The 26,486-nt window shown below is 38.7% G+C and overlaps 1 protein-coding gene across 1 annotated transcript in view; it reads left to right on the top strand.

Annotated features, from left to right (window-relative positions):
• cgnl1 (cingulin-like 1) overlaps window positions 1-22,837 on the top strand; it is a 31,975-nt gene extending 9,138 nt beyond the window's left edge. Inside the window, exons 6-19 of the mRNA XM_077563775.1 lie at window positions 5-141; window positions 466-604; window positions 1,005-1,217; window positions 10,882-11,088; window positions 11,164-11,268; window positions 11,348-11,500; window positions 12,487-12,657; window positions 13,915-14,076; window positions 14,986-15,075; window positions 19,072-19,155; window positions 19,301-19,425; window positions 20,671-20,779; window positions 20,858-21,021; window positions 21,837-22,837. Coding sequence (XP_077419901.1) covers window positions 5-141; window positions 466-604; window positions 1,005-1,217; window positions 10,882-11,088; window positions 11,164-11,268; window positions 11,348-11,500; window positions 12,487-12,657; window positions 13,915-14,076; window positions 14,986-15,075; window positions 19,072-19,155; window positions 19,301-19,425; window positions 20,671-20,779; window positions 20,858-21,021; window positions 21,837-21,990 — 2,013 coding nt within the window. The 3' untranslated portion in view covers window positions 21,991-22,837. The remainder of the gene's footprint in view (window positions 1-4; window positions 142-465; window positions 605-1,004; window positions 1,218-10,881; window positions 11,089-11,163; window positions 11,269-11,347; window positions 11,501-12,486; window positions 12,658-13,914; window positions 14,077-14,985; window positions 15,076-19,071; window positions 19,156-19,300; window positions 19,426-20,670; window positions 20,780-20,857; window positions 21,022-21,836) is intronic.
• The last annotated feature ends 3,649 nt before the right edge of the window (window positions 22,838-26,486 follow it).

Genomic DNA, 26,486 nt, shown 5'->3' with positions numbered 1-26,486 from the left:
TCAGACAAATAAGGCGGACAATATGGCTGCTTCAAGCTTGAAGGAGCTGCAGCGGGAACTGGACCGGACTACAGACGAGTGCAAATGCTTGAAGGAAAAACTGGCCAAAACTGAGGCTGAACTCCAGACCACACTTGAAGAGTAAGAACTCAAAGGGTGCAGAGCGCAGACCTCCCCCAAGGCCTTTGTCCACTGTAAAATGAATGCGTGAACATGCGCAATATGCCAACATGGCCGACACCTAGTTTAGTTTTGAGGTAGAGTGACGTCTTATAACCTTCATATGTCCTGCTCAATTCATTCTTCAAGTCCTCACTTCAAGATGGAGTATAATTTTAGAAAGACAATTCTCGGAGAAACTACCATTACTTTTTACTTGCAATTCGGTGCACTAGTAGACAACTAGTGTGCACGTGGAGTGCGGTCCAGCTGCTGTGAGTAGTGACACGCTATGTGGCGTGTCAGGCTGTTCCAGGTGAAGATGGAGAGGGAGCAGTACCAGACCGAGATCCGGGACCTGCAGGACCAGCTGTCGGAGATGCACGACGAGCTGGACACGGCCAAGACGTCTGCTGCTGACGGCGAGAGAGACGCTATCATGGCGGTAAGTTGGAAAGCGTAATATCCGACTTCATCACCATATACTGCTGCGCTCTTCGTCTTCACTAGTAGCGCTCTAGTAGAATGACTAGCTCGCACTAGTAGATTGAACATTTTATTAGTCATCTTTTTTCCCACTACCATTGCCATTTTGGCCTATTAGTATACAGTTACTAGAAAACTATTGTGCAGCACTAGTGACACTACCAGGCCCAACAGTCGTGCACTAGTAGCCTTCTGGATATTGCAATACTTGACATTAAGGTTAAGGTCCATACATAGACATAGTAGGAGGATAAGTACACATTTCTAGTGAGGCAAAACTGTGCATTAGTTGACTTGTTGATTTTCTGCTTTTGTCCAGCCCAAGATAGTAACAATAGTCCAAAACATATTTTCTCTAGGACATAATGCAACTGAAGGTGGAGTTGCAGGAAGTTCTCCTGGCCAAGGAAGAGCAGGAGGATGTTCTGAGGAAGCGAGAAAGGGAGCTGACGGCTCTGAAGGGAGCCCTGAAGGAGGAAGTGGCCGCTCACGATCAGGAGATAGACAAGATGAAGGAAAAATATGAGAAGGAGATAAGTCGGCTGCACAGGTCATTGGAGGAGGCCAAGCAGGTGAGCGTCATTATTTTCTTCCTCTCCCCCCCCCAACCCATTTGTTTAAACATGCATCATGTCAGAGGGGAGTGTGGAGATAAGCGCTGGACGTGCTTTTTTTCCCACAAAGTTGAACGAGGCACATTTTTTTAACTAGATAAAGCAAATGGCTTTATTTGTATCTACTGTATCATAATAGTAATTATTACCCCTGCTGTGTTATTTCATCAGCTCGCCAAGAAACACTCGTCGGCATAAAAGCAAAAACAAACGTTAGTGGTTTTTGGTTGTGTAGTGTGTAAACGGGCGTGCCTCAGTATAGACTACAAACAAATGTTCACTGCATGCACATGAGCAAAATATTTTCTTTTGTTAAACATGTTGCACGCATTGTACTTTGCCTCAGTCCTCACATGCACTCACACAAGTGAGTAAACAGAACCTCCAAACACGATGATGGCTACAAATATTGTACATTGTCAGCATTTTTTTTGTTTTTGTTTGACTTCATCATAGCCAGTGTTATTTTTATTCAAAATTGCATTGTTTGATAATTACCTTTGGAAACATTTACTTGAGATTAATGGCAGCTGCCTGCAATAACATTGAAATGTTTTGAACGTAAAGTAAGGGGATGCAGGAATGTACACTCAAAAAACAGTTGGGTCAAAAATGGACCGATTCGCTACTTGGGTCGATTTGATCCAACTTTGAGTCAAGAAATGGGTCTTTCAGCGTAAAATAACTCAAGAATATTGGTCAGATTCTTTACTTGGGTAAAAAAAAAAAAGTGGTCATTTAGTATAAAACAACCCAGAAAGTTGGGTCAAATTGACCCATAAAGTGGATCGGTTCATTTTTGATCCATAACACGGTTACTTTTGGCCCAACTGTTTTTAGAGTGTATTTACTTATCTCAAAAGCTCTCCCCTGCAAGCCTCCCTTATGAGTGTCGGTGTATTTTTGTACTTTTATATGACAACATTACAAGTGATAAAGCAGTCCTTATCTTTGAAAAGTAAACATTTTGGGGGGAAATTTTACACCGTGCACAGTTTTGGTCAAGATTCAGAGGAGGGGCGTGAGGCAACATTGTTTTCAGTATGTCTCAGTACGACTGGTGTGCGTCCTGTTTGTCTCAAAGGGTGGAAGTTGTCCTTGTGCTCTGCTTCCTGCTGTGCTGATTGGGGGAGACCCACAGCAGCTATAGTAGACTGACCAGGGAGCAGAGTCCCTTTGTTGTACAGAGGTACTGTGCGTCCCACCTCCCAGGGGATTTTGTCATCAGGGTTCTATCCTCACCGCTTTTGTAAACATTTAGGAAGATGAAGTCATTGTTTTCTTTGCTTTTAAGATTGAACTGCGGCCTTGCTCATTAGGGGCTTTCCTTTTGTGTGCTTGCATTATTGTCCTCTTCCCAGCTTGTGCATTCATGCCAACTTTTAAACGAGTCAATATCACCAAAAGGTGCCTTTTGAGACATCCTTATTTCACCAGGAAAGAAAGAAAATCTTAGATTTTCCATTGATTGCCATATTCATTGTATTGTGTTATGATGTGAGAAATGCATATTGGTCAAGCTCCCACATTTTAGAAATAAAATAACTGAAAGCAGACAATGTACTTGCAAAATATGTGAGCTTAATGACAGGGTGGACAATGACAGCATGAACATTATTGGCTAAAGTTATGAGCACATGGTGGACCTTCACTTAGCAACATAATTCAGTCAATAATCTGTGTTCTGTTTAACAAATATATATTGCAAATTTCTGAAAATATTTTATATCTGTTCATATTTCAAAATGACAGAGTGGACATATAACGCTTGAAATGTCTAAATATGTATAAATATTTATATTGCATCTAGTCACTGTTTTGTTCTGCAGTGATGGAAAGACAAAATGCTGGAAATGTCACAAAAAAAACAACAACTAAAGATTATTTCTGAAAGGGGCAGTTAACCCATAATGACAGGGTGGACAACAATTTTAGTGACACGTGATTAAAATGACTTTGTTATAACCTGGACACTTTTGATTCCATTCTCGTTTGTCATTAAATTTAACATGATAATCTTAGTGGATATTTTTACATTTCTTTGGCCTCTGGTAATGTTATGATGCCAATAGTTTGGCCCTGCAACATATCAATGCAATGTCCATTATGTTCTATTGGAAAATCGGAACAAATTGGAGACTCCACAACAGATTATGTTGAGCCTTTAAAATATAGTATTAAGGTGAATGAAGTTAAAGGAAACACTACTTTTCCTATAATAACTTGGTGTGAGGGGCACGAATAGGAACCACCTCCTCTTTTGTGCGGCTCACCTCTTTTGGGGTGACCAGCGGGTCCCATGTACAGAATGCTGGAAAGTGGAGCAGCGAATTGGCGCGTATACAAGGTAATTGCAGTGGCAAGCCATCACTAATCTAATGAGCATCCATTCCCGAGTTTGCGCCGTGCCCCCTCGTTTTTTTTGGGGGGGGGGGGGGGGGACTAAAAGAGTGGGGGCATTTGTGAACCTCTACTGAAAATGAATGATGAGTTTGTTTCACACAATAATACCAGCGGGGGTTGGGACTGTCTCAATAAGTGGGTCAGTGTGCTGTAGAAAGGGGACAGCGTGGCCGACCCCCTGAAAGGAGGCGAGGGGTCTGTTTTGTGTCTTTACTTGAAAGGCGCATTGTGTTCTCAATCAGCTGTAAAGTGTGGAATTTGATGAACTGTCATCAGACCTCTCTTAAATGAATAGGAACTTGATTTCAGGATTCCCGCCTGAGCTCTTGACGCTCTGTAATTGAAAACGTGTGCACTTTTGGAATGGGATCTTTCGATGTCAGCATGCAGTGGTATGCAAACAATGTGGACGGGTGAGGTGCAGTGAGTAGAGAGACTGGTTTGCTTCCAAGAATGTCGGGGGTCAAAGTGGAGAATGCGCACCCTGTAGACCTTCTTCACGCAGCTCGGGCTCTTACAGTGCACCCGCCCTGACCTTTGGGACCTTGTCAATTATGAGGGATACTGCTGTTCCATCTCTTGTCTCTGTGGGGTCCTACAGTTTGTTTGAGCTTTTAATGCATCTCAGCTGAAGTCTCCAAATAGTGGGCCTTTTAATTAGCTTATTTTTTTTCTATTTCTTACTTCTTCGTACTGCTTCTGAACCTCACTTTGTTCATTTCTGCATCGTACAGTTTGGAACAGTAAACCCTCATCTATCTTGTTTTTAATATGGAGTGTGTGATCTGCTTTTTAAGTAATGTGAGATCATACATGCGGATGAGTTTGATGAAGAACATAAACAAATGATAACAAAGGAAGACGTTTTTGTAATTTCTTATTGACAAGTAACTATTTCAATAAGAACAGATGCTCTGTTGCATTTTTTTCAATCAATTTCTAAGTGAATATCCTTTGTTGATCAGTCCAAGCATGGAGAATCTCTGTTGGGAATGAGGTGATTATAATATAATTATCACCATTTTCCTCCAGTGTGGAAATCTGTTTATTCCTCCACAATCACGGCCTGTTTTTGAGGTTCAAAAAAATGAGCTAATGCAGTACAATATATTGTATGTGGAGCATTGAAACCAATCCAGAGTTGCAGTTTGCGTCGCTCAATTGCTTGGTGTGCGGTGAAAAGTTGCCAACTAGAATTTTTTGCAGTCTTCCACTTCTGTGACGTTGAACTGCGACGCTTGGTGCGGGGCGGCCTAAATGTAGAGTCAAATCTTTATTACTCATTTACTGCCATATTAGTGTAAAGGTTAGCCACTGCTAAGGTTAACATGGTAAAAAATCTCAAGTCTTAACATTAATGATGATTACCAGTAGCAAATCTGTTGAACTGTGTCATAGATTGTGCAAAAAAAAGCCTTCTAGAACATCTGAAATTTATTTGAGGGGTAATCAGACACTTTAAATGATGACAGGTGTGTGCTGACTTCAATTTAAAATAAATTTAAATGTGAGCACAGGCTCTTCTCGAAAAGCTGAAAAATCGATTAAGTTGTGTAAGATATTGGTTACATTAATGGCGGAAAAGGTTTTGAAAGGATTCATCTTGGTGTCATTATTTTATATCATAAATACAGAGATGTTTGAACAGGAGTGTGTATATGTTTTATATCCACTGTATTGTTGGTCTCTTCACCGCCTCTTGAGTCAACTCTTGGAGGGTGTGAACGGAACTTTTCACTTTCTGATCATCAAATCTTCCAAGCCGGGAGAAGAGTCTCCCCTCAAAAGCGGCCGGCATGAGTCTGTACGTTTGATGATAGTGCTGTCGGTAGGAGCACATTAATAAGCAGGTGACAGTGGAGTGGAGGAGGGAGGAAACAGTGGACAGACTGTCTGCTTGTTGACGGGCGGATCAGGAAATGAGATTTTATACATGTGGGAATATTAACATTTTCCCCAAAACTCTTTACTGTATGTGTTGCTTATGTCAAAACTCAAACGGATTTGGGTCTCCATCATAAAAGGAAAAGCCCGGATCATTTTTTTGCTTTGCCATTTAAAGGTCAGGCTCATGTGAAATGAGCCACTGGCTAGAATTTTTTTTCACTGACATACTTAATTTAACATACATACATACATAATTTTGTCTTGTACTCGTACCCTGGGAGCCGAAAACTCTGAAACAATACAAGTCAATGCCTCTATTTGTTGTGACTAGAGCATGAATAATCTATGATCTTGAATTGAAGTTTGCGTGCTTTGAATATCTTGGCAATAGAATTTGAATCCGATGTATCACTCATGGTCAATGTTTGTTCATTATTTGTCTTGTTCGACCAGGATAAAGTAGCCTATAAAATTTACCATGACTATTCTGACCGCCGTCTCTTGGAGTTTTATTTTTTTGGGGGCTTTGTGTCGCAAGCCAAAATGTTTGTTTCAAAATTTTTGTTTCAAAATGACGACGCTCGCAAGAAGCAGCTTTTAGCCACAACTCGTGTCCACAGTTTCCAAATGTTCTATTAATTTTCGGTCTACTCTAAAATACATTTAATCGACATTTTAATGATCTTTTTGTATACTGTAAATTAAATATCTGTGACGAGTTTCCAAAAATTGAATGCTTGCAATCAATCATAACTGTTATTTTAGCCTCTAAAAAAAGATGCCCTGATGCAAAAAGTGACTGTGCAAGAACTACATAACTGTCATCTCAGTGGTGGAAAGCAGAGGAGTAATAGTTTTGTTTATGGATGCCCTTGCTTACGGTGGCTCTATTTGCCAACACGTGATTCGTTTGCATGTTGTTGCAGCTGCCTTTACGCGGAGGAAATCGTGCGTTTGGGAGCTTCCTGCTTAGAAGTAAACGTCCCTCTCGCTGAACGCTAACAGGAAATGAGAAAACTGGAAACAGCTTGTCGTCCTTTAATTTTTACACCACCAGTAGTGAGACTTTTTGAATTGATGTAGTTAAAATGGTGCGTCTGATTTCCTCATATCAATCAAATATATTTATTCATTGCTCCATAAATGATATTTAAGATATTTTTTCATTTTAATTTTATTATTACAGAAATATTGCATTTTAAGTACACTTTAAATGAGAAAAGTTTCAAGTTTAAAGTGTTTGTTGTAATGCAGCTGGAATAGCAACATGATTTACAGGCTCACAACTTTCAACGCTGTGCTTCAAAGACTGCACAAAGTCAGTTAATGTACAACTTGGTACAAACACTTTGAATACACAACACGTCCCGAGGTAAACGAAGAGAGTTAGTGGAGACGAAAAGAGAGTTTTAGTCCTCATCACGTAACGAAACAATAGTCATTGGTCGTGTTTTTATTTATGTTTTCACGTGTTGTCTCTCGCTTTGTTTGATTGTATTTGAAGCGTTACAGTTCATACAGCTTATAATGTGAATGTTTATTTAGTAATACTTACTAATCCCCCAATGATTGCCGGTTAAGCTTGAGGAATGTGTTCAATGATTAACTCTTTATAGTCATGAATAAGAAAGCAATCAAGAACACAATTCTAAACATCATTGTTCAATTAATACCTCACTGACTGTATCAACTCAATTGAGCTTGATTTTTGTAAAGCCAGAATTTTTAACTTATTCACTGCCATTGACGGCTATTGACGTTCAAAATTCATTTGAACTGTTTCTAATAGTTTAACTTTTTTTCCACTTTTGTTAACAAGAATATGAAAACCTAGAATTTTTTTAATTATACATTTAGAACAGATATAAAATTTGTGATTAATCGTGAGTTGACTATTGAAGTCATGCAGTTAATTACCATCAAAAATGTAAATCGCCTGACACGATTTAAAAAAAAAAGAAAAGAAAAGATTATTAAAAAATTAGGGGCGTCAGGCGATTAAAATTTTTAAATCGTAATTAATCGCATGACTTCACTAGTTAACTCACGATTAATCACTAATTTTATATCTGTTCTAAATGTACGATAAAAAAAAAATTGGTTTTCAATACTCTTGGTAACAAGAGTGGAATTTTTTTTTAACTAATAGAAATAGCTCAAATGAATTTTTGATATTGATAGCCATCAATGGCAGTGAATGAGTTAATTGTATTGGTTCCCATTAGATTTTTAAATGTCTGCCTAATCTTGTGGCCTCTTAGTGTACAATATAGGAGTGCAGTCCTTTTTTCCAGTGACCTGCCACTTAACAGGTCAGTGGTTGGTGGATTCAACGCAGTGTGGGAATTGGGCCAGGGAAGTGTTTGTGCTGGACTTTGTGTGAACAAGGGTACACTCACAGTATCAGTTGATAGAGAATTGCCTTCAGCCCACCTCTGTTACAGTTATAAAAAAAAATTCCATGCCCACAGCATAACCTGTGACTGATTCTTAAAGTTGTAAAAAATAAGTAAACTTCCTAGAGAGATTCTTAACTCACTCACAATGAACTGCACCGATAGACAACCTCAATTCCAAGACAGTTGACTCAGACTGGTTGAAAATTTGCACTTCTCTTACAAGCTTTTACATAAAGCATTTGCAATGATTTACAATACACATTTAAATGAAGGGAGTTATGAAAAGTGTCAACGGTGAAGCTGAGTGCTGCTGTGAGGTGACTTGGCGAACTGGCCTGACTGGCCTGTCAGCTGTGAAGCTGGGAGGAAGAGGTACATGTGTGTCATCTTTTCTTCCTACAGAAGAAACGTGTATTCACGTGGCGGCAGTGTGATGAGTGGAGCCTTTCAACTTGGAACATTATTGGTTGAAGATTTAGGTTTCAGTTTTAAACAGAAACCTTTTAGAAATGTACTATAGCTACTGTACAATTCTGTATCAATGTTCCCTTTATAAAAGGGTTTGCCACTTTTTTTCTTTCAAACAGGGTTTGTCATGGAATGGATTTTTGCTCAAATTAAGGCCTTAAATGGCATTAAAAAAACATTAAATATGATGTCTAGAGGCATTCAAAATTGAAATACAATTGATGTAAAAACATTGTTGTTCATGCTTTGTTGTATATACAACGTTGTACAAAGAAATTGGTATAATGCCATTTAGCAATAATAAATGTGATATCAATATATTTATTGATATTTGTGGAGACTGGCAACTACTTATAATATACAATGAACCAAGTGGCCTCCTGCAGTCCATGAGTTGCTCCATGTTCCAAATATCAATTGCTCTGAATTTGAAAAGAAAAACGCACTGTTTCTGTCACCAATGTCCAACATGAAACACTAATTCCACCTAGTGGCAGAAATTTATTTCCTCACAAATGTATGACTCAATGATTTATATTTCTTTTTTTAAATGTATTCTATCTTTTTCACTTCAACTTACTTTATGAATTACTTACTATAAAATGATTGAATGGTTGAAAAGATACAGCCACATTTGTATTTGATAACCATATTTGTCCACTTGGATCGTATGAGAGTATGGAAAACATGAAAAAACTTTTTTTTTTGTTACCATTGAGAACAGATTTAATGTATGATTAATTGCAAGTTAATTATGGAAATCTTGCAATTCATTACAGTTGAAATTATAATCAACTGACAGCCCTAATATATAAGATGTACATGCATGCATATGACCTGCATGTGTGTGAGTGCACGGTTGTGTACAAGTATGACGTGGGAATTAAATTTGTTTTAATTTTCATTAAAAAACACAAAATTAGACTTCCAGATACCTGCAGAAACCCTGGCTTTCTTTTAATCACATATTGTTGTGAAACACAAACCTTTCTTGAATGTTTCATTCAGATGAAATACTTTTTAGAGTAACAACTTATCATTACTGATATTCAATATCTAACTTAAGGTGTCCTACATATGTGTCTTTGCATTCATGTACTGACATACTTGGTATAATTTTGTCTAATTAAAAAGAGTGTACATCATCACCAGGCAGCCCTAAATGAAGACTTTGAGGCCTCCAGGAGATTTGAGAAAAATGCTGAAATTCTCCACAGTCGGTTACATTGTGATGATCTCATGAAAACAGACCAAACTTTTCACACAAGAATCACTCCCACATCACCATTGAGCAACCTGTTCACAGAAAGTTCACAAAAAGGGTACATCTTGTAGCCATGTCTGCTGACATGCTAAACAGTGTCAAAGAACATAAAAACTCAGGCACATTACATTCATATACAGTACACATTCACTTGTATCTACCTGCATGTTCTGCTTAGGATATTTACGATGGTGGTTTGCAGAGCGCATGTACACGTGAAGCTGAGCTGAGATAAACAGCAAACTCCCAAACCTGTTCCCTGACATTCCACCTAAATGACACAAAGTGTTGCTTCCGATTAAACCTCACTAAGCCTCCTACTTTATCTAAGGAAGCTGTCAACTTGGCTGAAACCAATCTGGTCTGCCAATGTGAAGTATGCACTTGCAAGATCTCAACTGTGGTTCACAGCAGAAAGTGGAGGGAAAAAAATAAGACTATTTTAACAAAGGAGCAGAAAATGTAGCTCTCTTTTAAAATGTTGTGTTCAAAGGGAAAAGTGATCATAGAAATAAATACCTTAGCTCATTCACTGCCATTGACGGTTATAAACGTCCAAAAATTATTTTAGCTATTTCTATTGGTTTAACATTTTTTAACAAGAGTATGAAAACCTAGAATTTTTTTATTGTAGATTTAGAACAGATATAACATTTGTGATTAATCGTGAGTTAACTATTGAAGTCATGCGATTAATTACGATAAAAAAATTAATCGCCTGACGCCCCTAATTTTTAATAATCATCTCATAAGGCGATTAATTTTTTTAATTGTAAGTAATCGCATGACTTCACTAATTACTCACGATTAATCACAAATTTTATATCTGTTCTAAATGTAAAAAAAAATGTCTAGGTTTTCATACTCTTGTTAACAAAATAAGGGAAAAAAATGTTAAACTAATAAAAATATTCCAAAAGAATTTTTGATGTTTATAGCCGTCAATGGTAGTGAATGAGTTAATTACTTCTCACAACATGATGGAAATAGGATGGAAATACTGTAGATACATATAGGCCTATGTACGTTTCACAGCCACTTCCTATTATGACACCTGAGCTTCGTGTGCAAGCACCTCCACGCCACATATCATGATATCAACAAAGCATTTCAAGGAGTCTCAAATTTCACATCACGTGTCACATTTCCACTTTTTTGTGAGCGTCGTCTGTGCTTAAGTCACTTGTCTTGTCACCTCCAGAGCAGCACAGCGGTCGTCCAAGAGAAAGCTGAAGTGGAGGCAGCCAAGGGCGCGCTGGAGGGCCAAGCGGGACGTCTGAGCCAAGAGGCCGAACGGCTGCGCAAGCGGGCGCAGGAGCTGGAAAACGAAGTGGCCAAACTCAACCGCATCATCGACGACGCCAAGCTGCAAGAGAGCAGGCTGGGGGAGCGCGTGGCACGGACGGGGGTGACGTGGAATCATTTGCCCGTGTTAGCTGAGAGCTGCAGGTCGTCATTAAATGTTTGAACTTGACTTTTACAGAAAGAGAAGAAGCAGCTGGAGGAGTCTTTGAATGAAATTAAGGAGCAAGAGGAGGAGGTGTCTCGTGCTAACAGAGCTTTGACGTTACGACTCGAAGATGTGCAGGTAAGCAACTCTCACATTCCTTTGCTTTTAAGGCGAGTCGGACCTTCTGTTAACGTGATATACTTATCTGCTTTGCTAGAGGAACTTTTCCAAGCTGAGCTGTGAGCACAAGGAGTTGGAGGAGAGTCTTCAAGAGGAGAAGGCTCAGAAGGAGCAGTTTAAGAATATGAAGAATGACATTGAGGATGAGAGGCGACTGCTGGACCGAACGGTGGAGAAACTTCAGAAAGAGGCATGTGATTCTGTCCTAGCATTTTGATCATTTTTCTTAAAGACCCTGTAAAGGGAATCCAGAGATTCACAATTATCAGATTCATTTGTGACATACATTTAGCTAGCTGGCTATGCCCACACCCCGGAATTGCATCTTCCCTTTGGATTGTCCGCTGGCTTGGCTGCTTTAGAGCGCCTCGTTGTGCTGGTGTGATTGATTCCAACTGCTGTAGCATCCATTGTCCAGGACATAGGCATATTTTCCTGCAGCTTTTCACAATTTTAAAGCCTCATGTTATATACTTAATGATTTTTTTTTTAAGCATTCAAATTTAGCTGAGTTGTGAACAACATTCTTCTCTGTGGGGTGTCAAATCCAGAAGACATTTTCACTTTACAAGGAGTTTTAAAAATTAGAAGGTATTGTTCCTGTTCTGTCCACTAGGGGCACTAGTGTGGCTTTGAAACATTGCAGGTCCACACATCCACACGTATGCTAGAAATTCTTGAAATTGCTTGACTTTGTAAACTCTTTGACAATAGTTGTCTCAGTGAAGTGTGTGCTTGTTCCACCTGAGTAGCACCGTGACGTTTCTCATTGATTGAAAACATTTTTGTCGTTCAATCAGATCAATTAACCCAGGCTGACACAATTGTGTGTATTTACTCAACATTCCAATCAATTTAAATGCAATAGATTGAAAGTTTTCTTGTCTAGTGGACTGAGGCCGTAAAATGTAATGAGTAACTTCCTTACATATGGTATGTAAGGAAGTATTTGTGCCCTTTCACTTTTTGTTCCTTTTACTAATTAGGTACGGTTGGAACAATTGTGTCGCTACTTGTTAAAGTATGTATTATTATAGTACATGCGCTACAAAAGAACAATCACAAAAAGTTTGGCATATCAGGTTTACTGGTGAAATTTAAGGTCGAACTTAAAAAGCACTTTAACCTTTACAGGTGAACTTAACCTGACCGGTTCTGTGCCCTTTGCGCCCTCAGATGAACGACATTGTGGATGCGTCCCAGTCGTCAACACGGGAGCTGCAGGAACAGATTGACATTTACAGGGAAAAGAACCGCCGGGAGCTGACGGAGCTGCAGAAGCTCCTTAAGGAGCGAGGCCAGGAGCTCGACAAGTACCTGCTGGCTGCTCAAACCCTGCAAGAGGAGGTACGCTTCTTTTATTTATCGTCAAATCATTAAACATGTCATTAAACTGCGCTCCCATGCAGAGCAACATATGAGCCACTGTTGTGACTCATCCAGGCTGATTCGTGTCATCAGCCGTCATGCGCGTCACGGGTGGCTGCTGTTTAACATCCCTTTATCACAATGCACTGTTTGCACGTGACAAATTCATCCATGTCACACACATGGGAATCTTAGGAATGTTTTTGTTCGGTACAGAAAAAGATAAATGGGGATAATTATTGTCAAAAAGGGCACTGGCCTTCTATTCTTTTGTGTATTAATCAAATATTTGCATAACAAGGGAGGGTGTTTGAGCATAGGACGTTGAACACACTATTCTAGTTTTATATCTGGAACAAGGTGGTTTTATGTGAGACATTCATACCAACGAAACTGGTCAAACTGGAGTGGATTTGGATAGCAACTCCCGGAATTATTTATCATTGTGAAAACTGTGTAAAACAATAAAGGCTACTTCTCTTTCAGTTTTTTTTGTTTTGAATGCACATTACTGCCACCTACAGTACATAAATGGAATGGAATATAATCGACCAGTTTAAGTCCACGTACTAGTTAGTACTCACTTTGTCCACACTAGTAAGACAATTTAGTGCAAAATATGACTGCACTGAATTGCTTAACAAGAACCGGGAGAAGTTGAGGCAGGACTTCCTAGCATGCCTAACAGCATTTTAAATAGTGTTAGGAATTAGTTTGCAAAGCACGTCTCCACCTCACAGGAGGTCTTGTCTTCATGTTGAGGATGGAGAAAAGTGTGTAAGTCAGGCCCTCACTGATATGGATGCTCCTTGTAGGTGAGGTCAACATCCAGGTCTTTCTTTTTTCTTTTCCTACGTCCACTCCGCACTGATGTGTCCTTGTCCAGCCGCTCCACAGGAAGTTGGAGGAGGGGGGACATCCAAGGTTGTGATATCATTGTTGTGAAAGCTGTGCTGGCTGGATTCACATCCTCCTTCCTTCAGCTCTCCTGATTTTGCTTTTGCAGCTGCTCCGCGATGCCCCAAAAGTCCCCACCCATGTCAATTAGACAGATATTAGATCAAGTTACAAGTAGAGCTTTTACTCCAATATTACGACTTTGCGATGAGTCATCAGCCTTGCATTTATTTGTTTATTTCACATTTCTACTTGGCAACATCTCAACATTTACATTCAATTTTGGAGAAGGCATATTTATATACATATATTTTTTTTTCTTTTGTCCTTTGCTTGTAGCTGTTACAACGGGGGGAGGACCTGCGTCGGTGTGAGCAGGAGCGAGACGAGGCTGTGCTCAACGAAAAGGTGTTGGAGAAAAAGGTTAATGAACTGGAGGCGGCGGTGCAGACCTCCACCCACTCGAAAGATGATAGGGCTCGACAGTTCAAGCTCATGGAGGTACAGTACACCGGATGCATTGTTCACACGTGTATACAAAAGAATATTGAGTACCCACGCCACACATTTTTGTAAAGATGATCTTATCTATGGAAAACCATAAAGAAATGAGACTTTACGAACATTTGAAGTAGTCATTGTGCAGCTTGTGGTGTACATGTACTGTCTCCTTAAAGTACCGAAACACACAGCACTGGCAACAAAAGTGAGTGCACCCCTAAGTGAAAATGTCAAAATGTTGCCCAAACGATCACCATTTTATGTTTAGTATCACTTAAAAGTGGTATCATCCAGTGCTGGAAAATAATAATGGCCACACAAAATATTGACACTTTGGACATTTTCACTTAGGGGTGTACTCACTTTTGTTTATATATTAATGGCTCAGTGTTCATTTATTTTAAGGCGATAGTAAATGTACGCTGTATTTACAAACATGCATTGTACAGTTTTTAGAACACAATTTACTGTCCCCTCAACTCAACTCAATGCACAACCATTAATGTCTGCCGCTGGTAACAAAAGTGAGTACACCCCTATGTAAAAATGCCCAAACTGTGCACAAAGTGTCAATATTTTTTGTTCCTTTCACAAAAAAAATGACATCACCCAGTGGTGGAAAATAATGGTGGCCACATACAAAGCATTGACACTTTGGGCACAATTTTGAAATTTTCATATAGGGGTTTACCACTTTTGTTGCTTGCAGTTTACAGAATATTAGCTGTGTAGCTATTTTGATATATTGAATATGCCGTAGACTGACCACATTGTAGTAAAGCTCCATTTCTTCGTTATCTCATGAAAAGATACAATAAAATATTGACCAAAATGTAAGGGGGGTGGGGGGGTGTTCTCACTTTTGTGAGATATTGTACATTGTTTAATAATGGATGCAACACTTTTCAGGACAGAATCGCTCAGCTGGAGATGGACTTGGACGAGGAGCGTCAGAATGGAGACCAGCTGATGAACAGGCTAGACCGAGGAAGAGAGCAGGTACACACACGGACACATTGAACGCATTCAACGTCAGCGCTCACCTGGGCCCGCTGTCCATAATAGCTGTGTTTCTATTCCATCCAAACATGAAAATTCCATCCAGATGTCATCCCCTCGCTAAAGCGTCACGTCTGCAGCCTCTAATATGCGAATGACAGCAACATGTCATCCATTCACAAGTTGAACGTGTTGAGTGGCGCTTTTGTGTACAGACACACACAGACGGGCTCGCTGCAGGTTGTTGCGTTGTACGATGGTCTTGCGCAATGGTATGAATTTGGCAGCCTGCCAGCCGCAAATGACCATGAAAGTTGAAATATGCAGGCAGGGTTCAGGTTGCAGGGTTCACTCGCAAGTTATTCTCTTCCTTTTGATCCTGAAAATGATTGTGATTCTCATGCATCAATACTAGATTAGTACTAAATAATAAAGTATCAAGTAATAGCCTGATTTTTTGTTTTGCCTAGTAAAAAATTGAGATTTGAGCTCATTTCACAACAAGCAGCAGTTTGGCAGACAGTGAACCATTCTTCAAAAAAAAAATTTAAAAATGCGTCAAGCTTTTAATGCTATGCCTAGTTGAAGAGAATTACACAATGTGCATTTAAAACAACCCCATAAATTTGCCTTATAGTCTGCTAGCTCAAGGCTAATACATAATGAGAAATATTATAAACAGGCTAACAAATTTAGTGTCCTGGGTTATATAACCCTTTGAACCCAATTGGTCTCAAAGTGTGAAATTTCTTATTTAATGCAATTGCTAAATTTGAATGTTTTTCAAAATGTGTACATCTAAGTCACATAGGGAAATATATTACAGAATTGAATAATAGTAGCAATGATATAATAATAAATGCTTACTTTTCTACAGCGTCTTACTGGGGACCCAAAAATGAAAAATTATTTTGATTGTTTCTGGTGAATTTGCAGATTTTGTTATAGTCCTCAAAATAAATATCAACAAATCATGAAGTCTTTCACTCTATGTGCAGTAAGTCTAAATAATGTATAGTTTTGTTTTTTTATTGAACTACTGCCGTGTATAGTTTTCCATAGTATTCACATTTATTGAAATGCATCCTGGAAATTTGCAGGCATTAATGCAAATTTTTTTTTTAGACACTAGCTTAGTAAAAAAACAAACAAACAAACAAAGATCGCTATTGAAAATATGTTGATTGAATAAGGCACTTGGCTACTTTCAAATAACTCAAGTACTTCCAATGAAGTATCCGCCGAGTGTTGAATATGTCTTTGTCTCTGCATGTTGCGTAACACCCGTTTGCTCGAATCATGTGGACGGACGGTAAAATGTGGATTTGAGCAGCTTCTTTTCAGTCTACTGATTCACAAGTTTTTGGAACGCTCTTGTGTAGTCCAGGAGAGACTTCAAATCTTCTTAAACTTGACGGGGGAAAAAAATCTTGGCAGAGACAAAGAAGTGGCTTTGGTTCAGGGCAGTTGTCACGGCAACACTTGAGTTTTAAGTCCAAGAGGTTGAGTGCTCGCACTGTTTGACTGCATGACTGCGCCTGCACATACATTTTTTTCAAAATCCTGATATCCACTTTGAGGTCTATGTACTAGTACACTCTTTGTCCTCACTCGTCACTTCAGATTGCACAATCTGTCAATCGAAACAGAAATGTCACACTTGTAATATTGCCATCCGCTGTTAAAATGACTCTACTAAAACAAAGGAGGTTATTGACAAGTGCCAGTTCTGTCTCTCTTCACAAAAGTTTTCAGACACTTGTAATACATACAGATTTTCCACTGCATATAAAGCTTGAGGTGAGGCAGACAAGATTCTGCCTCCATATTTTGGTAGGCAGCCTCCTTTACCCTGAAGGGGGCGTATGTGAGCACACAGTTTCACAAGTATATGAACTAGGGGTGTCAAAATTAGTGCGTTAATTTTGAGTTAATTTAAAGTTCCTTTAACGCTACTAATTTTTTAGTAGGTTTTAATGACCGCCCCTTATTTGAAAAGCCAGTACTGGGGGAAGTCCAGTTGCAACACAGCAGACATGACAAAATTTAGCAGTAATAAATTTAAATCTTTTACCGCCAAAAACTTCAATTGACGTCAACTACGTTTTTATTTTTTCCCAATGGGCAGTGCAATGTTTTGTGCAGTGCTGCTTTGTAAATGAGGTTGGAAAATTCAAAGACACCTACTAACCATGGCCAGCAGATGGCAGCATTATATCTGTTTTCAATGCGCTCCAGGGTATCAAATTACTTGAAAACATGGCGGCTCTTAGGAAATAGAACGTTTTCAAGGATGACGTGAATGATCAAAGCGTATGTCACATTAAATCTAATTCACAGAGCGTCACTAAACAAAAAATATTAGTGTCAAAGTCAAAATTAATCTTTTCACAAAAAGCTGGTTTTCTCTTTATTTTTTTTCCATTTTCGCTTTATGTCACTCAAATTAACATTTTTTTTTGGATGGAATAAGGCAGAAACATGTATTTTTTTCTAATGAAAGATTGGAATCCACTCTTTCATGTGGTATCCATCATGTTTATGTAGTCATAGCACACAATATTCAGTTTTTCTTGAAAAATTAGTGAAAGTGCTCAAAATCGTCTGGCACTGTAAGGTCGGGGTTGTTTTTTGGATAAGGTTTGGCAGTAAAAGAGTTAATAATAATGCATGTATTTGTTGAGACTGGGGTCAAGTTGTGTTTTACAATTTAAAAAAAATTTTTGCAGAATTTCACAAGTTATTTCATGTTAAAGATTAGATGCACTGAGCTGTCACCGTCTTACAAATGCAATGATGCCATCTAGTGGCAGAAAAATGACCTCAACACATATCAATATCACACTCATTTTTTACAGTACAGTACATATTTTTAATTTTAACTCAATTTTATGATTTATTATGGAATTACTGTATCAATGACTAAAAGTTGCAGCTATATTTCTATTAGTTTAAAAAAAATCCACTTTTATGTTAACAAGAGTATGAAAACTTAGAAAAAAATATTTTATTGTACATTCAAAACAGATATAAACTTTGCGATTAATCGTGAGTTAACTCTTGAAGTCATGCGATTAATTACGATTACAAATTTGAATCGCCTGACACCCCTAGTATGAACCTTTACGCTACATACTCAAATGTCTAGCCATCCCAACTCGCACACTTACGCACTCGTGGGCATGTGCAGCCGTGCGGGGGGGTGGAGGCAGCGGGAGGAACACCTGCGTCTCTCCTGGCACCAGGTGCTCCCCTCCTGTCTAAATGAGAGTAATCTCCCCTTCTCCTCTCACGCCGCCTCTCACAAAGCTGATTAGTTTCACCGCATGTTCCAGTCTGCTGATTCAGCTCCCTCAAGCGCCGCGATGGGCTTTATAGGGACCATCGCTCATCACAGCGGCCCACTGTCATCCGCTAATTGGCATAAAATATCGCCAATTCAACGCTGGCGTGGCAGATAATAGAAGCTTTGCGGACGAATCGATCGGTGTTCATCCTGAAGTGGGCTTGCTGAGCATGTTGTGGTCATGATGCCATTTGGAGTTTGGACCTCGACAGAAACAACACATTCAAGAATTGATTGCTCATTCAAACTATATTTGGTAACTCAACTCACTTTTTATTATTATTATTATTTTATTTTTATTTTTTCTGGAGAGCTCAGTATTGTTCATTCGGTAATTTTACCGATTTGACATGTCATCATCATTGCTCTCTCTTTTTTATTTTTGATTTTGATTTTGTATGTGGGTGAGTATGTGTAACTCAACTCACTTTTGACAGACAGTGAATAGCTTGTTTTATTTTTACGAATTAAATTTAAGTGTCTCAACTTAACATGCATTCTCAACAACGTTGCTGGTGACATTGAAAGCCTCCACGTACGTTACAATGCGGCCAAACCAAACAATTTACCCACCGCGCCTCTCCGCTTTAACAACAAGGCCGCTCTTGTTTTTGCACTGGACTGAGTGCAAAATCGGGTTTGATTGACAGGTGGACCAGATGAGGAATGAACTCATGCAGGAGAGGGCTGGCCGGCAGGACGCAGAGTGTGACAAAACGGCTCTGGAGAGACAGGTAGACGCAAGCAAAGTCACAACACACCACCACGTCATCCGTAGTGTGTCTGTTCTAAAATGATGATATCAGCTCCCACATCCGTTTCCTGTGCGAGAGCGCATGCGGTACGGTCTCATGTTCCTCCTCTGTGTGGCCTCCGCAGAGCAAAGACCTGAAGAACAAACTGGCTGATCTGGAGGGCTCGCAGAAGTCCAGCAAAGTGGGCCAGGTTGCGCAGCTGGAGGATCGCATTCATGAGCTGGAGGAACGTCTGGAGGGAGAGGAGAGGTGAGGTCAAAGTGCACGGCGGGAGTAGTGGAGAGGAGGTGATTAAAGGGATGGAAATGTTTCAAGTTTTGAAAGGGAGGACACAGTTAATGGAGTGAATGACGAATGGCATGTAAAAAAACAACAACACTCAAGGTTACGTATTGCTTTGTTGTATGCCTGTAAATCAATTATTAATGTAAATTCTGCACTATTGAGCACACCCGAATGTTAGACACACCCACTAAATTTAAAGGAGAAGTCAACCTTAACCATTTCTTGACAATAATGTTATCTGTGACCTCACCAAACTAAACATGACATTCTGATGAATATTACATTTGTGGAATATGAGTTATGCAGCAAAATCCAGCTGTTTTTTTTTCATCCATCTAAGGGGGCGGCCATTTTGCCACTTGCTGTCGACTTAAGATGACATCACGGTTGCTCAGGGGGTCAGGCAACGACCAATCACAGCTCACATGTTTAAGATGAGCTGTGATTGGTTGTTACCTGAGACCTGAGCAACTGTGATGTCATTTTCATGAGACAACAAATGGCAAAATGGCTGCCTTCTGATATTGATCAAAACGGATGGAATTTGCTGCTTAACTCATATGCCACTTACGCAATATTAGCCAAAACACCGTATTTAGACTAGTGGGGTTGCATAGAACATATTGCTGTCAATAATTTTTTTTTGGGGGGGGGGGCGTTGACTTCCCCTTTAGAAAAGATAAATAATTTGCACAGACTACACTTGACTACAAGCTGCAGGAACAATTTTACACAGAAATACTTTTTCACTTTTATTTAACATGCATTGTGTTTATGTATATATATTATATTATATTATATTATATTATATTATATTATATTATATTATATTATATTATATTATATTATATTATATTATATTATATTATAGTATATTATATAAGGTGCCCCAATTTACTGGTGTAAAGTGATATCCACATAGTATTTTGAGATATTTTGATTCCCCCCCCCCTGTCATAGTTTCATTTTTGATGGCCCACGAGTGGATTTTTCCTGAAACGATTCAGGGCAATGAACAAGGAAATGACAATAGATCAAAACAAACATGTCTTGCAGTCTTTCTTGCCCAATATTGTGTTTTGTATAAAAGTGTGTTCCAGACGGCGTTACGTATTTTCCAACTGCCGTTTAGCCAGAAGCCTGAAAAATGTGGCTGTATTGTTAGAACATCATACAGTTGAATGTTAAAATGTCAGTAATGACTTTCAGGGAACGAGCCAACCTGCAACTGTCCAACCGCAGGCTGGAGAGGAAGGTTAAAGATGTGATGATGCAAGTGGAGGAAGAAAACCACGTCATGCAGGACCAAAAGGACCAAGTACGTCAAAGCCGCTTGTCCTCTCGCGTCCAACAAACCCGTCCTTTGTTGACCTTTTTTTGCCTGCGTGCGCCGTAGTTGAATCTGCGCCTGAAGGCCCTGAAGAGGCAGATGGACGAGGCTGAGGAGGAGATCGACAGACTGGAGCACAGCAAGAAGAAGCTGCAGAGAGACTTAGACGAGCAACAAGAAACAAACGAGCAGCTGCAGAGTCAGCTCAAGTCTCTGCGCAGTGAGATGAGGTAAAGAATCACCGCCACACAGTCAGCAAATAAGACAGAAACGTTTCAGCTTTTATTTGCTTTGACTGCAGCGCTTAAGTGCTGCCGATACTCGTAAATAAGCATTTGGATCAATTGTAACAATGACAACCCAGCAGCTTATGTAACAATGTAAATGTAATGCCCCCATCAATATGACTCGACGCACAGCTTTAATATCTAAAGTGAGTATACCCCAAAGTGAAAATGTCCAAATTGGACCCAAAGTGCCAAAAATATTTTCTGTATTTTATCGTACCATGCTTGTAACTCAAAACAGAAATGGCAATCTGTTTCAGCCTAAAAAAAAAAAGAGTCTTGATTTCTCATAAAGAAAATATCACTTTAACATACTACACTTAAAAAAAAAAAAATCTAATATTGAATTTTAGTTAAAAAATTTTAAGTAATTTTAAAATTAATTTTACAAAGTAATTAAAAAAAATAATAATAATTTGAAATTCGAAACATAAGTACATATATATTAATATAAAATTGTATTAAATTAGTAAATAAATAGCATAATTATAAGTAAAAAGTTTAAATGATCAATAATTGTATTAAAATATTTTAGTGTATAAAATATACCAAAAATGTATATAAAAATGTTTATAATGTATTAATCTGTTTTTACATACAGTATTTCACATACACACTTGAACTCACAATTTAATTTGAATGATTTATTAATTTTTGTAACGCCACCTATGATGTGATCGGTCCATCTGTTTTGACACGGAAAACACATTTTTTGCCCATTTTTGACGACGTTCACCGAATGTGTTTTTCCACGGCAGACGCAAGAGCACGTCGGCGCCGCTGCTCAACAACCTGGACGACGACGATGACGACGACGACATCAGCACGGACGGGGAGACGTACTTTAGCTCCACTTCCAGCTACAAGCGTTCATCTAGTCAGGAAAACCTCCTGTCCACCTTCAGCATGTAGAAGAACCAAAAAAAAAGAACAAAGCTTAACTTCACCGTTGGACCAAATGACTGCGATGAAATGACTTCCATTCGGCAGTAGGATATCATTGAATTGCTTCAGTATTATTTGAGCAGCTCCGGGGGTCACTGGAAGACAAGAGATGTGTAAATACTTCTTAGTTGGTTTGTATTTCCCACATTCAAGTGTGGCATGAATATCAGCAGCCAACTTGAATGCACTGCACACAACTGCCTCTCTGCATGACATAAGCCCTATTTTTATAACCCTATCAAATGTCTCACTATCTGTGTGTGTGTGTGTGTTTTTTTTTTATATACTGGTCATTTAAATGGAATGTATTTTTAACGAGCAAACATGGACGTATGAAGCAAGGATGCTTTTTATTTTTATTTTTTTATTTATTCATGTCTATATGAACAAAAAAAATTCCTGACTTCAATATGGTTTTAGGGAACAATGAATGAGGGACTTTGTAGCCACACATTTTTTATATTGTTTTTATATCAATGTCAATACATCTACTGAAGTCTTTAGTTCCTCCCATTACCCAATTGTTTAAATATGTACCTTAACAGCCTTTTAATCAGTTGAACAAATCATTAACTGCTTATGACCTTTCTTATTATTATTATTATTTGTCCCAATGGGTTGTGTATCATCTGTAACATCCCCCAAATTTTCCTGATGGAATGTGATAAACTGACAATCAAAAGTGTTGCATCACTGTAATTATTTGCACTCCCTTTAATTTAGCAAAGTGGATTAAAAAGCTAATTCCTGCCACTACCTCTGTGTAGCTACTGTTCTGCTGTGACTTCAATAAATTTGCTTCCGTCTTAGCGCACATGCTCATCAATTTTTGTCTCAACATTCAATATCAATTGAAACAAAAACACAACCTCTTAAAAAGTAATTACAATGATCACTTTCTGTCCCAAAAGCTACAAAAAGACAATGGCTTCTAACGAGTTGGTGCAAGTGAATAGATGTGGCCCCTTTTTGGGTGACCTACGTCGTTTGCCATTCCGTGCGAAACAGACATTATTGACCTTTGGGGTGGCCTTTCCCCATCTGTGTCAAGTGGAGCGGGTTAATGTGGTTCGGCAAGAAAAGCGCAGGTGATCATTCTTGAGATTCCTACACGTGCTTGAGCCACGTTGGCTGCTTACAATATAGTGTGGAAAACGGGTTTTGTTGTTGTTGTTGTTGTTGTTTTCAGGAAAGCAGCTGGACATCTGTTTGCTACAAGTTTGCCACTTTTAGCCACCGAGTACAATGTTATCGCTAGTCATTCTACTAGTGCGCCTTAATGCATTAAATTGTATTTCTAGTGACTGTAAACGAATACTCCAGTACAGGTATGTACACTAGTACTGTCTAGATATCATACAAATGATCAAACATCTTCGATATCAAGGATATGGAATGTTTTAGGTCCGCTCGTTACTAGGCAGATAGCGATACAGTACTGACAGCGTCATGCTGCTCTCTTGTGGCGAGAAGGCGCATTGCCTCCTACTCAGAATAAGCCAATTTCATGCATCATAAAAAACTCAATAATAATAATAACATCTAAGAGATTTGTTCAAATACATTTTTTTTGTACATTGTTACTATTTTGAAGGTAATACTTCCATACTTTACATGGAAACACGCTCACAAAAAAAGTGTAGGTTTATTAAACAATGCTTGTGAGTTCATTGAGGCCTAGTTATGTGTTACCAAAAACAAAGCAGATTAAAAAAATATATATTATTATAAGCCATTGCAACATGATGCCGTTTAGAGATAGAAACATTTGAAAACTACTTAAATTAATTTATTTTATTTTATTTTATTTTATAAATTCAAGCCACTCTATTATAGACAATTTGATGAATTATTGTAAGTTGGTTATTCTTTCGCCTAGCACAACAGGGAGCCTGTGAGCCACTAGTACACTTTGAGAATGACTCGCTTAGTTGTGCAGGTTATGGTGAGTTCGAAGTTGTCATCTGTAATTGTGATTCCACCTGTTAATTATGTACGAAAACAACAACAACAACAACACTTTTATCCTGTAAAAAGTAATATGGGACATCAAGGTTAAACAATGTGAGCATCCATCTGTTTTTGATTGCCTGATTTCACGTGCATGTGACTTTGTGACCTCAAACCTTGTGACATAAATGTTCTGAAAGTTCAGCAGTAATGATTCTGAACACATGAAATGTAAGAGCAGGAAGATCCTGCTGCGCAGACTCACTCAACGCCCAAGGCGTGTGTCGCATGTTTAGTTTGATGCTTTGAACTCGGAGCAACTCGAGTGCTGTATGTATATTTGCTGAACTTTAAAGTAAACATCCATCACTGCCTTCTAGCTGAGTCTTCTCAAGACATGCGCCATGTTGATGCCAATGCGAACGCCGCACAGTGGGCGACTCCCCCTCAAGCGCTGATGAAGTCCAGACCAAACGCATACTCAAGTTAAAAACGTTGAAAGCTTCTTTATCACGTGATTTCCTTTTCATTTGCTAAAAAGAGTAGCGCTATGAATTCCTTCTTAAAATAAATAAATAATAATGCTTACTTTATGTACGCACAAATTGATATGTTATAAGTACAAAGGAAAGAAAACACTCTTAGAGAAGTGACACAAGTGTATTTGTTGTGGAATTACAAATATCCCCGATTGGCAACTTTGTTACTTTCTGCTTCTTAGATCATGTAAGAACGTTTCTGAAACAATACGGCATTGTGGAGGAGTGTCACTCTTTGAATTGCCAACACGCTTGTTTGTTTGTGTGGCAGGCACATAGCAACGACACTTAAAAAAAAAAAGTCGAACAATACACACCTCTTCCCATCATCATGTAGGTTAAAGCAGGGTACGACGGCGTATTAGGGCCACGTATAAATATATATATATATTTATTTTTCCGAGGGCGGGGGCAATATTCCGAGAGAAAAACTCGCAAATTTGCCACTTTATATAGTGGCAGGTTTGCAAGATTTTTTTTATTTTTATTTTTTTTAAAGTTATGAGAAATACACGTAGCGTACTACTCGACTGTTTGTGCCAATACTTTTCGGTCGGGTTTCCAAATAAGGAGATAGTAATCGGTTTAGCATAGATGAACCATATCATGTTAAGCATTCGCTCTTTGAACAGTTGTGTACGGCCACTGGCCAGCGACGCTTTGCGAAGGTCCACTCCCGGACGATCAAGCATTTAAGTGAATTTGTTAAAATGTACATTTACTTGTCCATTTATGTTTCCAGAATTATTATTTACACATTCATACTTTTGGTATTTTTCTTGTACAAGTATCTAAATTGAAGTGTCGAATCTGCTGCTCTCCGTCATTCACTTGCATTTACCTATAGTGTGCTATCTGATTGGTTAGTGTTAGTCAGCTGATAGAGGATCAGGAAGTGTTGTCGCTCTCGCTGCGGTGAATGACGAGTAAAATTTAAATTATGAATGAATCCGTTTCCATCCTGCCTTTTCATTTTATAAACAGTGTCCGATTAACCACCAACGGATCTTCACATGATTAGACTATGGCTACGCTACGCGTATTTCTCGGAAGTTTCTGAATTTTTTTCCCCACGCAAATCTGCCACTATATAAAGTCGCAAAATTGCCACTTTTTAAAGTGGCAAATTTGCCACCTTATAAAGTCGCAAATTTGCAAGAAAAAAAAAACTCGTAAATTTGCGAGTTTATGAAGTGGCAAATTTGCCAGTTTTTCTCGGAATATTACACCCGCTCTCTAAAAAATATATATTTATACGTGGCCCTAATACGCCGTCTTACCCTGCTTTCACCTAGTTTTTTTGTGCAAGCACATACTATATTTAATGTTCACCAGTGTTTTTTGTTGTTGTTTTTTGGGGGTAAAAAAAAAAATCAAACATCAGAAATAGTTTCTTTAGCCTGTCTATGACGTTTTTCATTGTGTCTTAGCATTAAGCTATAGTACACACTCATATATGGTTTGTGGCTGTTGTAGACACAATGTGTAATTGTCTTTGTTTTGTTTGACAATAAACTTTGAACAGGGATCAAATCACAATAAACAGCTACAAGTGTCTTTTTTTGAAGATGAAATTGTTTATTATTTATTTGCTGAACTGCTGCTTGTATTGACATTCACTGCCCCCATCTTGTGCTTGCGTCTGAAATTTTTGCCCGCAAGTCAAAAAATAAAAGGCCGATTGCTGGGTCGTATCTAAAAATAAATAAATAAATAAGGGTGGGGGGGGGGGGGGGGTGCGTAAAGTCAGGTCACTCCAAATTTTGTGTGCATATTTTGTGCAATTGTAATGTTTATTCTGACTATATATTGTTCATCTAAGGGGCTATACATAGGTCTACCTATAGGCTATATTAGGTGCCTTTCAGGGCAATAAAAGTCACCATATAGTTTAAAAAAAAGTAGTAGGAACAGAGCATAAAACATAAATGAATAACTACGGCAAGGTATGTTTCTGCGCAAGCGTCCACGCTG

This window comes from Vanacampus margaritifer, chromosome 4, assembly GCF_051991255.1.
Source record: "Vanacampus margaritifer isolate UIUO_Vmar chromosome 4, RoL_Vmar_1.0, whole genome shotgun sequence".
NCBI classification, from domain to species: Eukaryota; Metazoa; Chordata; class Actinopteri; order Syngnathiformes; family Syngnathidae; genus Vanacampus; species Vanacampus margaritifer.
The sequence above is the reverse complement of the archived record's forward strand: the minus strand, read 5'-3'. Positions and strand labels throughout refer to the sequence as shown.